General features: G+C 47.1%; 1 protein-coding gene across 2 annotated transcripts in view; it reads right to left on the reverse strand.

The window, feature by feature from the left end:
• The window catches only part of LOC121284089 (serine/threonine-protein kinase 24), a 39,887-nt gene extending 30,592 nt beyond the window's left edge, over positions 1–9,295 (reverse strand). The window contains exons 1-2 of one of the 2 annotated variants that reach the window (XM_041199156.1): positions 9,275–9,295; positions 8,098–8,212 (exon numbers count right to left, since the gene is read on the reverse strand). In XM_041199156.1, the coding sequence (XP_041055090.1) occupies positions 8,098–8,139 (42 nt within the window). In that variant the 5' untranslated portion in view covers positions 8,140–8,212; positions 9,275–9,295. Of the gene's footprint in view, positions 1–8,097; positions 8,213–8,464; positions 8,572–9,274 lie in introns of those variants that run through there. The other variant, XM_041199154.1, reaches the window with a different exon arrangement.
• Between the last annotated feature and the right edge of the window lie 6,064 nt (positions 9,296–15,359).

Raw genomic sequence — 15,359 nt, forward strand, 5'->3', positions numbered from 1 at the left:
AGGGCTCAAACTGGTGAAGGCCTGCCATTAATGGGGCAACTGGATGGGGCAGGAGTGGAAGATGCTAAGGCACAAGGACAGAGGGTGAACGCTGAATAGTATTAGGGGATGAAGAAAATTACAGTGATTGAGGTGGGTTAGGCTAAGGACGGATTCGTCAACCAGTAGGTGGTCGGAATTCAATGTGGTAGGAGACTGGGAGCCAAGGGGGATTGCTAAAGTATGGTAGGGATGGGAGCACGACGTCTGGATCTGGACAGCAGAGTTTGGAAATATTTGAGTTTATAATGGACAGGATCATTTGAAACTTTTAAAATGGAATTGGACAAATACTTGAAAGAGAACAATTTGCATCACATGGATCACTTTGGACCTCTGTATTACTAGTCCAGCAACATTACCACTGCACCATCAACTCCTTCTGATGAAAAGTCAGCGACCTGAAACGTTAACTGTTTCTCTCCACAGATGCTGTCTGGCCTGCTGAGCATTTCCATGATTTTCTGTTTTCATTTCAAATTGGCAACATCCATAGTATTCTGCTTGAGAAAATTGATCTTTCAATCACCATTGGGAGATCTGCTCCTCAGCCCCTTAATTCCAATATCAGCTTCCATCTCCTCCCTCCCTTCACATTGGTAGTCTAGTTTTGGTTGCCACTGCAGCCAATTTTTATATTTTAGGTCTGCAGCAATAAAGCTAAAAATACCATAAGAATTAAATACTATTCACACAAAGTAAGCTGCAACACAATTTATACTTAGAGGCTCTGTTATTTTGTCTCACTGTACTTAGTGTGCGAGGTGGTCTTGTGGCGCAGTCGGTAGAGTCCCTGCCTCTGAGCTTTGGGTTCAAGTCCTACTCCAGGACTTGATGCGCATGGAAGCTGTGTTCATAATGCGGCCAAACAGGTTGGGTATCAACTTGCAAATCTTTCCAACACATGCCAATGGCAGGTGGTAAGAACAGGAGAGATTCCTGGTCAGCCACGTGAGGGAAAGAAAGTTGCGGCCTCTATCATCACCACCCATAGCTCCAGACTACAACACGCATGTAAGAGTGCACGTTGCCACAGCAACTCAGGCACTGAGTGAACTGTTAACACACCAATCACCACCTGGCATGCCAAGTATTAATAACTAGATCAGTGGAGAACGGAAGGAATTTTGCAGCATGGCTTAAAAAAAAGGGGGAAGAGGTTGAGAATTCAGCTACAGTCAAGTGTATAATTACCAGTTGGAGAAACTATTTCACCATCATAACACTAAGATCTGCCGGTCACAAAAAGGTCAAATATTAAAATGCTGTAATATCATCAAACCCCTTTCAGATTTTCTCTTATTGTTGCTTTCAGACAGAAGCACACCTGCTCTAGGCACACCTTTTATTTCTTTTCTTACCCCATCTCCATTCCCTTTGGCCCTGGAAGACCAACTCTTCTGTCACTCAATCGCTCCTGTCTTCCCCACCCACAGGCCTTCCTTTTGTCTTTGCCCCGCCCAGCCCATGCTCAAATCTCTACATCTCTAACTTTTCCCAATTCCAATAAAAGGTAATTCTCCTGAAACGTTGTCTCTATTTTCTCTCCCTCTCTCCACAGATGCTGCCAGTCCTGCTAAGCATTTTTTGCTTTTATTTTAATCTAGGGGCGTTTTGCAACATTAAAAGGCACTATATAAATGCAAGTTGTTGTTAAATAAGCAAGCAGTATGTCAAGCCATCTTTGATCTGCAGGTATTCTAAAATGGGATGAGCAAAGCAGCTGGGATTTTTGCAGTCTAATACAAGTCCATTCTCTACAACTTTGCATTATGCAAATATTATGCAAACACGGTTCATCAAGCTGTTGAGGAAACACTGCTTGTAAAATAAGCAATTCGCAGCTATTTCCAGCATAGCACTTCATAAATTAGTTTAGCATAGAAAGTGACAGGACAGCATGTAGCGGAAATTACAAACAGCAACTTGCAAGCTTCAGCCAGTCCAAGCAGTAATTTGCCAAATGGCACCGTGATCTCAGTTGCAGATCTTCAAACAGTTTTGAGATGTCAAGCACAATATACAGGAAACTGAAACTGCTCAGTGAATAACAGCCACAAGACAGAGACAGAAATCCTCCGCTTTACATATTTTGTTTTAAAAAAGCCTCATAGAATTTACAACACCGGACAGCTACTTAAATAGTGAAAACACAGCACTCGTCAGCATATAACTCACGTGGCATTCAGCTCATCGTGTCTGTGCTAGCTCTTTGAAAGAGCTTTCCAATTAATCTCACTCACCCTGCGTTTTCCCCCATAGCCTTGCAAATTATTCCTTCTCAAGTATTTATCCAATTCCCTTCTGACAGTTACTATTGAATTTGCTTCCAGATTACAACAACTCACTAAATGCAAGCATTTGTCATCATCCCTCCCCGTTCCTTCCCTCCACCACACACAGAGCCTTGGGTCCTTTTGCCAGTTACCTTAAACCTGGGTCCTCTGGTTACTGATCCTCCCGCCACCGGAAGTTTCTCTTTATTTACTCTATTCAAAACCTTTCAGAATTTTATGCCGAGTTATTTGTTTCATTACTCGGCAGTTTATTTTCTGTAGTACATCCTCATTATCGAGAATTACACGACACAACCTGCATTTACATAGCGCCTTTCATGGCACTGTAGAGGAGCATGCGATACAATTTGATGTTGAGCCACTAAGAAGATAATGACATGGACTTTGCAGCAGTAATTACAGTGGAATCGGGTTTCATAACTACTCCTGATAAACCTTTCTGGGCCATTGAAAAAAACTAATTTTATATTTGTGGAATATCAAATTTCTCCATTATGATAAAAAAATGCACATATTTTTTAAAGTATATTTTTTAAAAGTTTGTTTGTGATATTCCAGCTTCTAACTGAGTACCCTGCATACGCCACAATCATTTATCTTGTTCTCTGCAAAATGTAATTAAAAGTGAAAGATAATCAGTGCATTTTATCTCCTGGTTTGCAGTCTGTGAAAATACTCCTACGTGACTGGCTGCTTACTCTGACTGATGACACTACTGCTGTTGGAAGCTCTTGACTTTGTGCCACATTTAAGCTAACATCGGGAAATGAGAAATCCACACAACAGATCTTTGTGGCCAGCTTTCTTAAGAGGTCAGTGTCACTTCACTAACCATGAAATTCGGGCCCTTAGGACAAGTGGCCAAAATCTTGCTCAGAGGAAGGTTTTCAAGAATGTCTTAAGGAAGAAAGGGAGATTGAAGGAGAAAACCCTAGAACTTAGGGGCCAGGCAGCTGAAGGCATGGCCACTAAGGGTGGAGTGGTTAAAATCAGGGATAAGAAAGGAATGGGAGAAGCACAGAGACAGGGACAGGAGAGGTCATGGAGGGAGAATTCTCAATTCTGTTCCTGAACTGGAAGCCAATGGAGGTCAGTGAGCACAGGGTAAGTGGGTGGACGGGACAGGAAGCAAGTTAGGATATGGTTAGCAGAGTTATGGATGAGTTGAAGTTTACAAAGGATGGAAAATGGGAAGCCAATTAAGGGAGCACTGGAATAGTCAAGTAAAAAAGGCCTGAATGATATAGCTAGAGACACATAAATGAGCATGCATCTAAATACAGTTCTCCTGAATACCTGAATGAAATCTCTGAAATATAAAGTTTCCATATTTTAAAACATTACTGATAAAGAATAACAGATCTGACAATTTAATTTTAGAATTATAGTTTAAGAAGTGGGCTTAAATTAAGCATTAACAATGTTTTAAAATTCTTATTTGTGTTTGCAAATCTCTCCATGGCCTCACCCACTACCTCCTTTAAGATGCACCTTCAAGTGTTCCTGAGCAAGCTTTTGGTTACCAGTCCTAATGTCTCTATCACAGACTATTTACAGTGCAGGAGGCCATTCAGCCCATCGAGTCTGCACTGGCTCTCTGAAAGAGCATTCTACCTAGTTCCACTCCCCTGCCTTATCCCCCGTAACCTTGCACACTCATTCTTTTCAGACAGCAATCCAATTCCCTTTTGAATACCTCAATCGAACATGCCCCAACCACCCTCTCAGGGTGTTCTATTGTACTATTGTTGTTGACATCTTTTGATGATCTGCTTCTATCACTGCTTGTTTGTCGCTACAACCACACCAACCCCCTCCACCTCTCTGTCTCTCTATCTCTCCGCCCCCCACACACACACCTTAAACCAGCTTATATTTCAGCTCTTTCCTGGACTCGAACTCAAGTTCTGTCGAAGGGTCATGAGGACTCGAAACGTCAACTCTTTTCTTCTCCGCCGATGCTGCCAGACCTGCTGAGTTTTTCCAGGTAATTCTGTTTTTGTTTTGGATTTCCAGCATCCGCAGTTTTTTTGTTTTTAACCCTCTCAGGAAGTTTGGTCCAGATTTCAGCAGCCCTCCAGGGGTAAAACGTTTCCTCACATCGCTTTTACTCCTTTTGCCAACTATTTTGAATCTGTGCCCTCTAGTTCTTGATGTTCTCTTGAGTGGGAACAGTTTCTCACTATTTACCCTGTCCATTCCCCTCAGGATCTTGAATACCTCAATCAAGTCTCCTCTCAGCTTTCTTTTCTCCAAGGGAGACAGTCCCCAACCGCTCCAATCTATCCTCATAGCTACAGTTCTTTATCCTGGGAATCATTGTTGTGAATCTCCTCTGTACTCTCTCCAATGCCTTCACATCCGTCCTCAAGTATGGTGCCCAGAACTGGATGCAGTACTCCAGACGAGGCCTAACAAGTGTCTTATACAAGTTCAACTTGACCTCCTTACTCTTGTACACAATGCCCCTATTAAGCCTAAAATACTATATGCTTTAACTGCTCTCTCAACATGCCCTGCCATCTTCAATGACTTATGCACATATACACCAAGGTCCCTCTGTTCCTGCACCTCCTTTAGAGTATCTCCCTTTATTTTATACTATCTGTCCATAATCCTCCTGCCAAAATGAATCACCTCACGCTTCTCTGCATTGAACTTCATTGTGGCTCAGCACCAAAATTTGTCTGATTAACACTCCTGTGAAGTGTATTGGGACAGTTTTCTACATTAACTGTATTATATAAACAGTTTAGGGAAAATATGATGTGGAATAATATTACAAGGTTCCACCAATTCTGGTCTCTTGTGGATCCCCAAATTCCAACACTTCACCATTGGCAGCTGAGCCTCCAGTTAACTGGGAGCTCTGGAAGTCCCTTCCTAAACCTCTCTCGCTCTCTTTCCTCCTTTAAGACGCTCCTCAAAACCAACCTCTGACCAAGCTTTTGGTCACTTATCCTAACATGGACAGGTCCAAACATATGGCTCATTAAGGTTCCTGTGAAGCATCTTTGCGAGGTTTTACTATGTTAAAGGTAGTCATACAGTTATACAGCACAGAAACAGGCCCTTCAGCTCATTGTGTTCATGCTGGCCATCAAGCACCTATCTATTCTAATGTCATTTTCTAGCACTCGGCCCTTAGCCCTGTACATTCTGACGTTTCAAATGCTCCTCTAAATACTTCTTAAATGTTGTGAGGGTTTCTGCCTCTACCACACCCTCAGGCAGTGTGTTCCAGATTCCAACCACCCTCCTGCCCCTTACCTTAAATCTATGCCCCCTGGTTATTGAAGCCTCCGCTGAGTGGAAAAGTTTCTTCCTATCTACCCTTTCTATGCCCTTCATAATTTTGTATACCTCTATCAGGTCCCCCCTCAGCCTTCTCTGCTCTAATGAAAACAACCCTAGCCAATCCAGCCTCCCTTCATAGCTGAAACGCTCCAGTCCAGGCAACATCCTGGTGAATCTCCTCTGCACCCTCTCCAGTGCAATCACATCCTTCCTACAGTGTGGCGACCAGAACTATACACAACACTCCAGCTGTGGCCTTACTAGCATTTTATACAGCTCCAATATAACCTCCCTGCTCTTATATTCCATGCCTCAGCTAATAAAGGCAAGTATCCCATAAGCTTTCTTAACTACCTTATCTACCCGTGTTGCTGCCTTCAGGGAACTATGGGACATGTACACCAAGGTCCCTCTGATCCTCTGTACTTCCTAGGGTCCTACCATTCATTGTGTATTCCCTTACCGTGTTAGTCCTTCCAAAATGAATCACCTCACACTTCTCAGGATTAAATTCCATTTGCCACCGCTCTGTCCATCTTACCAGCCCATCTATATCGTCCTGTAATCTAAGGCCTTCCTCCTCACCATTTATCACACCACCAGTTTTTGTATCATCTGTGAACTTAATGATCATACCTCCTATATTCATATCTAAATCATTAATGTACACTATAAACAGCAAGGGTCCCAGCAACAATCCTTGTGGTACACCACTCGCCACAGGCTTCCAATCGCAAAAACAACCTTTGACCATCACCCTCTGCCTCCTGCCACTAAGCCAATTTTGGATCCAATTTGCCCTGGGTCCCATGGGCTCTTACCTTCTGGACCATTCTCCCATGCAGGACCTTGTCAAAAACCTTACTGAAGTCCATGTGGAATACATCAACTGCACTACCCTCATCTACACAACTAGTCACCTCCTCAAAAAATTCAATCAAATTTGTTAGACGTGATCTTCCCTTGACAAAGCCATGCTGACTATCCTTGATTAATCCCTGCCTCTCCAAGTGGCGATTAATCCTGTCCCTCAGAATTTTTTCCAATATTTTCCCTACCACTGATGTTATACACACTGGCCTGTAATTACCTGGTTTATCCCTACTACCTTTCTTGAATAATGGTACCATATTCGCTGTCCACCAGTCCTCTGGCACCTCTCCTGTAGCCAGAGAGGATTTGAAAATTAGTATCAGAGCCCCTGCAATCTCCTCCCTTGCTTCACATAGCAGCCTAGAATACATCTCATCTGGGCCTGGGGATTTTCCACTTTTAAGCCTGCTAAAACTGCTAATACCTCCTCCCTTTCAATGCTAATTTGTTCAAGTATATCACAGTCCCCTCCCTGATTTAGGCACCTGCATTGTCCTTCTCCATAGTGAACACAGATGAAAAGTAATCATTTAAAACCTCACCTAAAACCTTCAGTTCCACGCAGTTTGCCACTTTGGTCCCTAGTTGGCCTACTCTTTCCCTCGTTATCCTCTGGCCCTTAACAGATTTATAAAATGCCTTGGGATTTTCCTTTATTTGCCCACTGGTGTTTTTTCATGCCCCCTCTTCATTCTCCTAATTACTTTTTTAAGTACCCCCTACACTTTCTATACTCCTCCAGGGCTTCTGCTGTTTTCAGCCCTCTGTATCTGCCATAAGCCTCTTTTTTTTCCTTATCCAATCCACTATATCCCTTGACATTCAGGGTTCCCTGGACTTGTTGGTCCTATCCTTCACCTCTATGCGAACATGTTGGATCTGAACTCTCGCTATTTCACTATGCGGTCAAAGCTTTTTGCCTCATCGGGACAGACTCAAGATTGCCAATACAATAAAAGCAAAATATGTGGATGCCAGAGATCTGAAATTAATAACAAAGTGCTGGAAAAACTCAGCCAGTCTGGCAACATCCACAGAGCGAGGAACAGAGTTAACGTTTTGAGTCTAAATGACCCTTTTTCGGAACGCCCAGAATGCCAATGCCTGGCCACATTCCTTTTGCTTGCAGAGCACAGTACCCTGTGTATAAACATACAGAGCTTCTCCACCTCCCCCACCCCACCCCCCCGCCCCGTATATGAACATACAGAACTTCTCCACCTCACTCCCTCCCCCCCTCCCCCATGTATGAACATACAGAGCTTCTTCCCCACCCCCCCCCCCCCCCCCTCCGTGTAGTATAAATTGTGTCTCCCTCTGAAATTTGGCATTCTCGGGTCTGTCCTGTTAAGTGCCGGGGTGAAAGCTTTGGCAGCATGTCTCTCTTTTCAGCAATACTCAGAAACGTTATAGGTGCTACATAAATGCACCTTATTGTTGTTGTAGCACCCCCACCCCAACAAATTAAACCCTGGGGGCCCTCCAGGGGAGTTTGGACATGGACACGGGCCCGGAGGGGGGGGGGGGGGGGTGGTAGAGGGTGGTCAGGGTCCCAGAACACGGCCTAGCCTCCCCCTCCTCTCCCTCTTACCTGTACCCCGGGCAGAGCGGCCTGCCCCGGGGACTGAGCCATCGCCGCCCTGCTCGGTGCGGCTCCCGAGGGTAAGAGCCCGAGTCTCCGAGCGGGATCGACACGGACCGAGCGCCTGCAAACACAACGAGAGATACAGTCAGTTAGAGCCTAGGCCTCGGGCCCCCAGTCCCGCGGTCCCCCGCTGGGGTGGGGCTGGGTCCCCGGTTCCTTCCCCCACCCACCCCCGCCCCGCCGGCCGGTCGGCCTCCTGCTTCCCGCCTGCGGCCTCCCGCTTCCCCGCCCCGGGTTATTTCCCTTTTAGTTTTAATTTTTCTCAATGGGGGGAGGGTTGGGAGGATGAAGGTCGGGGGGAAAAGCCGCCCACCTGCCCGCCGAGAGCGAGGGACCGGGACCGCGGCAGCCGCTCCGCTCCGACACCGGGAGATCCTCCGGCCGCCTGGGGGAGCTGCCGGCGGAGGGGGCGTGGCGACTGTGGCCGGGGCTCGTCGGCACCGTCACCCGGCCGCCCTCGTTCCCACAGATGGCGCACAGGCTGCAGACCGCCGGCCGCTGGTGGTCGCTGCGGCTGGAGGTGAGGAGCGTGAAGGGTGGTTGGGGGCGGGGTTGAAAGAAGGCGGGGCCTGGGGGCAGGACCAGAGGAGAGCAGGGCTTTCGTGAATGACGTCACTCCCGGAGACGGCGGTGACATTGCGTAACGCCCGTGGGCCATACAGGGTGGGGAGAAAGTAGGCGGGGAGATCGGGAACTTGATAATGTGGGCGTGGCCACAGCTAAAAAGGCGGGGACTGACCCACCGTTTACCGCAAGGGGCGGGGCCAACCGGGGAGAGGGAGGGGCTAGCCGGGTCAGGGGCGGGGCCATCCGGGGTGGGGGCAGGGCAGGACAGTGGGCGGGACTTATTGCTCCGACGTTCGGCTCCCACCTCCCCCCCTCCCCTTTAACAGCCTCCATTCTCGGAGTCGGCGCTAACATTACGGACCGCCCCCACCGGAGGGCGCTCCAAGAGGAGGTGCTTAGTGGGGAAGGCGTGGTCTGAGGGCATGGGGCGGGGGCGGGGCCAGAGGAGTGGAAGGGCGGGGCTTCGTGATGGACGTCACCCAGCTGTTGTCATCCAAAGGGGCCGCCGACCGCTGGAGGCGCTGGGGCTGGAGGTGAGGGGGTTGGTAGGGCTTACCTCTTACTGTCAGTGTTGGAACCATTAGAGGGCGGTGGCGTTGGAGCTGTGACCGAGATTCAGGCTTTACAATTAGATATCATTAAATACACATATATAACTAATAAAGGTTTATAATTGATGTCATCCGGTTGCTGTGTCTCTGTGAGGAACAATATTAAAAAATAGGTCCGCTGGTCACTATAGCGAGCGATGGGAGGTTTTTTTTTGGCGGTCTAATGGCCGAGTTCAATGCGACGAACGCTCCCATCAGCGAGGAGCTCCGGCCGCCAGACGGCGCTGGTGCTGCTCCTAGCAGTGGCAACAAGGACCTCCGGCCGCCAGATGGCGCTGGTGCTGTTCCCAGCGTTGGCAGCGAGGACGTCCGGCCGTCGGAGGGCGCTGGAGCTGCTCCCAGCGGTGGCAGCGAGGACCTCCGGCTGCCGGAGGGCGCTGGAGCTGCTCCCAGCGGTGGCAGCGAGGACATCTGGCCGCCGGAGGGCGCTGGAGCTGCTCCCAGCGGTGGCAGCGAGGACATCCGGCCGCCAGAAGGCGTTGCTGTTGGCGGTTAGTGGCGTTGCCAAGGCGGGGCTTCCAGCTCAAGGTGTAGGGCTCAGTGCCTGCCGCCAGAGGACACTGTGGCCGGATGGTGGAGTGGGGCGGAGCTTAGTGTGCAGCATCACTTGGTTGAAGTGCAGCGTTGGGAGAGATGTCAGCCGATGTCTGTCTAAACTGGGCTCTTTCTTCCCACACCAAAAAAACTTTAACAATGCAGAGCAAATAACTAGTTATACCTCAGCTGTTGCAATATCACTAAAAGCAGATTAAAAGGTCACTGCAATTTGTGGGATCTTACTGTGCACCGTTGTCTGCTGCATTTCACAGAATTGTTACAGCACAGAAGGAGACCATTCACCCCATCCTGTCTGCACCAGTTTCCTGAATGAAACTGCCATTGTTTCCAGGACTGTCACTGACCTCATCTCCTCTGGAGATCTTCCCTCCACAGCTTCCAACCTGATAGTCGCCCAACCTCAGACGGCCCGCTTCTACCTCCTACCCAAAATCCACAAACAGGACTGTCCCGGCACACCGATCGTGTCAGCCTGTCCCACAGAACTCATTTCTCGTTATTTTGACTGCATTCTCTCTCCCCTTGTCCAGTCCCTTGCCACCTACATCCGTGATTCCTCTGACACCTTACGTCACATCAACAATTTCCAGTTCCCTGGTCCCAACCGCTTCCTCTTCACCATGGACGTCCAATCCCTCTACACCTCCATCCCCCACCAGGATGGTCTGATGGCCCTTAGCTTCTTCCTCGAACAGAGGCCCGAACAATCCCCATCCACCACTACTCTCCTCCGTCTGGCTGAACTTGTTCTCACACTGAACAATTTCTCCTTCAACTCCTCTCACTTCCTCCAAATAAAAGGTGTGGCTATGGGTACCCGCATAGGCCCCAGCTATGCCTGTCTCTTTATGGGGTATGTGGAACATTCCTTGTTGCAGTCCTACTCCGGCCCCCTCCCACAACTCTTTCTCTGGTACATCGATGATTACTTCGGTGCTGCTTCATGCTCTCGTCTGGACCTGGAAAAATTTAATTTTGCTTCCAATCTCCACCCCTCCATCATTTTCACATGGTCCATCTCTGACACTTCCCTTCCCTTCCTTGACCTCTCTGTCTCAATCTCTGGTGATAGACTGTCCACCAATATCCATTACAAGCCTACCGACTCCCACAGCTACCTTGACTACAGCTCCTCACACCCCGCTTCCTGTAAGGACTCCATCCCATTCTCTCAGTTCCTTCGCCTCCGTCACATCTGTTCCGATGATGCCACTTTCAAATTCCTCTGACATGTCCTCCTTCTTCCTTAACCGAGGTTTTCCACCCACGGTGGTTGACAGGGCCCTCAACCGTGTCCGGACCATCTCCCGTGCATCCACCCTCACACCTTCCTCTCCCTCCCAGAACCATGATAGGGTTCCCCTTGTCCTCACTTATCACCCACCAGCCTCCGCATTCAAAGGATCATCCTCCGCCATTTCCGCCAACTCCAGCATGATGCCACCACCAAACACATCTTCCCTTCACCCTCCCCCGCGGCATTCCGTAGGGATCGTTCACTCCGGGACACCCTGGTCCACTCCTCCATCACCCCCTACACCTCAACCCCCTCCCACGGTACCTTCCCATGCAATCGCAGAAGGTGCAACACCTGCCCCTTTACTTCCCCTCTCCTCACCGTCCAAGGGCCCAAACACTCCTTCCAAGTGAAGCAGCATTTCACTTGCACTTCCCTCAATTTAGTCTACTGCATTTGCTGCTCCCAATGCGGTTTCCTATACATTGGAGAGACCAAACGCAGACTGGGTGACTGCTTCGCGGAACACCTTCGGTCTGTCTGCAAGAATGACCCAGACCTCCCTGTCGCTTACCATTTTAACACTCCACCCTGCTCTCATGCCCACATGTCCGTCCTTGGCTTGCTGCATTGTTCCAGTGAAGCTCAACGCAAACTGGAGGAACAGCACCTTATCTTCCGACTAGGCACTTTACAGCCTTCCGGACTGAATAATGAATTCAACAACTTTAGATCATGAACTCTCTCCTCCATCCCTACCCCCTTTCCGATCCCCCTTTTTTCCAATAATTTATATAGATTTTTCTTTTCTCACCTATTTCCATTATTTTTAAATGTATTTCCATCCATTGTTTTATCTCTACCTTTTAGCCTATTTCGATCCCTCCCCCCCACCCCACCCACACTAGGGCTATCTGTACCCTGCTCATCCTGCTTTCTACCCTTAATGTCATCTATTAGCACATTCCTTAGCTAATATCACCACCTTCAACACCCCTTTGTCCTTTTGTCTGTGACATCTTTTGGTTATCTCCACCTATCACTGGCCCTCTATCCAGCTCTACTTGTCCTACCCCACCTTAAACCAGCTTATATTTCACCTTTTTTCTATTTTTCCATAGTTCTGTTGAAGAGTCATACGGACTCGAAACGTTAACTGTGTTCCTCTCCAAGATGCTGTCAGACCTGCTGAGTTTTTCCAGGTATTTTTATTTTTGTTTTGGATTTCCAGCATCCGCAGTTTTTTGCTTTTATCCTGAATGAACAATTCACTTTGTGCCATTCTCCTGCCTTCTCCCTGTAACCTTCTTCCTTTTCAGATAACACTCTAATTCTCTTTTGAATGCTTCAGTTGAACCTGCCTCCACCACACTCTCAGGCAGTGCATTCCAGACCCTAACCACTCATGTGTAAAAGCTTTTCCTCATATCACTATTGCTTCTTTTCTAATTTTTTTTTCAATCTGTCTCCTCTCATTCTTGATCTTTTTACGAACGGGAACAGTTTCTCCCTATCTAATCTATCCAGACCCCTTGTGATTTTGAATACCTCTATTAAATCTCCTCTCAACCGCCTTCTCCAAGGAAAACAGTTCCAACTTCTCAAATGTAAGGAACATATCTTTTTATTTACTGCTGGACTGTGGATTAGAATTACAATGGCTGCAGGTTGAAAGACATGTCAACTGGAACAGGATGAGAGATATACACAACGTTGCAGTCCTGAAACAGAGTGTGCCATGAATGATGGAAAGGAGTCCTGGACTAAGGGAGCTGCCTGATAACAGCATTTTAATTGGCAACTGACCAAGTGACCAGGGTTTTTTGTGAAGAGCAGGGTAGCAGAAAGTCCCTGGCCTGCAAAGAGAAATCATCTAAAATCTCTCTTCCTCATATCTCTATAACCTGCTCTCTCTGAGGAAACGCCTGTAAAAAGGAAAAGGGGAAAACCACAGTCAGAGACAATGAATGCAAGTTCTCAAGCAGTGAACTAAAGACTAAAAGTGCTGGAAGACCACCTCATGTCATCAACAAGAACTGAAAGGAATTTGGAAGACATTGATCAAAATCAACCCATTGAATCCTGTAATCCGAAATTGGTGCTTTGAACTGTTTTATCCCACCCTTAAAATCCATGATTTGTGTGTTTTATGTATCTTGAGTTTGTACAGGGAGTTAAGAAGGTGGTAGAGTTTAATTTACAGTGTTAGAAGTTAGCAGTTCATATTTCTTTTGGTTTAAGACAACTTGGTCAATAAACAATTATTTACTTATTATGTTTACAAACCTGGTGCTCTGATTCTGTTAACCTAAATTAAACAGTTAGGTAGAATTGGGGTCATCTGGTGACCTGGTCAAAATGTTCACATTCGTTGTAGCTTGGAGAATAGTGGAGCTTGATATTACAGCGCACTATCCCCAGTGAGTCATGACACCAATCACTATCACAGTATCTTTACAGTGCAGAATGATGCCTTTCAGCCCATCGAGTCTGCACTGTCTCTCTGAAAGAGTATTCTATCTAGTCCCACTCCCCTGCCTTATCCCCGTAACCTTGCACATTCTCTCTTTTCAGATATCAATCCAATTCCCTTTTGAATACCTCGATCGAACCTGCCTCCTTCAGGAAGTTTGTTCCAGACTTCAACCACCCTCTGGGTGAAAAAAATTTTCTTCACATCACTTTTACTCCTTTTGCCAATTATTTTGACTCTATGCCCTTAGTTCTTGATGTTCTCTTGAGTGGGAACAGTTTCTCACTATTTAATCTGTCCATACCCCTCAGGTTCTTGACTACCTCTATCAAGTCTCCTCTCAGCCATCTTTTCTCTAAGGAAAAGAGTCCCAACCTCTCCAGTGAGGCCTAACTAGTGTCTTATATAAGTTCAACATGACCACCTTACTCTTGTACTCAATGCCCCTATGAATAAATCTGAGATACTACATACTTTATTAACTGCTCTCTGAACATGCCCTGTCATCTTCAATGACCTATGTACCTATACACCAAGGTCCCTCTGTTCCTACACCTCCTTTAGAGGCTCTCCCTTTATTTTACACTGTCTCTCCATATGTTTCCAGGCAAAATGAATCACCTCACACTTCTCTGCATTGAACTTCATCTGCCATTTGTCTACCCAATCCACCAACATGTCTATGTCCTTTTGAAGTTCAAGACTATCCCCATCACAGTTGACAACATTTCCAATCTTCGTCTCACCTGCAAATTTTGAAATCATGCCCTGCACACCATAGTCTAGGTCGTTAATATATATCACTCAGCCAATTTATTATCCAAGTGCCGACTTCCCTTTTGTTCCATGACCTAGAATTTTGCTCACAAGTCTGTTGTGTAGCACTGTCTCAAATGAAAATCCATATACACATCAACTGTGTTTCCCTTATCAACCTTCTCTGTTACCTCCTCAAAAAACTCCAGCAAGTTAATTAAACTTGATTTTCCCTTAATGAATCCATGCTGGATTTCCTTCACCCCACCTATCAGCATTCTTTAGGGACCATTCCCTCCGTGACACCCTGGTCCACTCCTCCATCGCCCCCAACTCCTCACCCCTTCCCACAGCACCTTCCCATGCAATTGCAGAAGGTGTAACACCTACCCCTTTACCTCCTCCCTCCTCACTGTTCAAGACCCCAAACACTCCTTTCAGGTGAAGCAGCACTTCACTCGCACTCTTCAATTTAGTCTACTGCATTCGCTGCTCCCAATGTGGTTTCCTCTATGTTGGAGAGACCAAACGCAGACTGGGTGACCGCTTTGCGGAACACCTTCAGTCTGTCCACAAGCATGACCCAGACCTCCCTGTCACTTGCCATTTCAACACTCCACCCTGCTCTCATGCCCACATGTCCGTCCTTGGCCTGCTGCATTGTTCCAGTGAAGCTCAACGCAAACTGGAGGAACAGCACCTCATCTTCCGACTAGGCATTTTACAGCCTTCCGGACTGAATATTGAATTCAACAACTTCAGACCATGAACCCTCTCCTCCCTCGTGACCCCTTTTTTAATCCAATTTTTGTTTTTTTTTGTTTTATTCTTTTATTTATTTGCTCATTTTTTTAATACTTTTCCCCCAACTGCCCCCCACCACACCACCACCACCCCCCCCCACCACCCTCCACACACACACACACATACACGTCCATCTGTCGCTTGTTTTCTATGTTGTGCTTTCACAGAGCACTGACCCTTGTTCAACTATTAACACATTCTG

The sequence above is a fragment of the Carcharodon carcharias genome, chromosome 11, assembly GCF_017639515.1.
Source record: "Carcharodon carcharias isolate sCarCar2 chromosome 11, sCarCar2.pri, whole genome shotgun sequence".
NCBI classification, from domain to species: Eukaryota; Metazoa; Chordata; class Chondrichthyes; order Lamniformes; family Lamnidae; genus Carcharodon; species Carcharodon carcharias.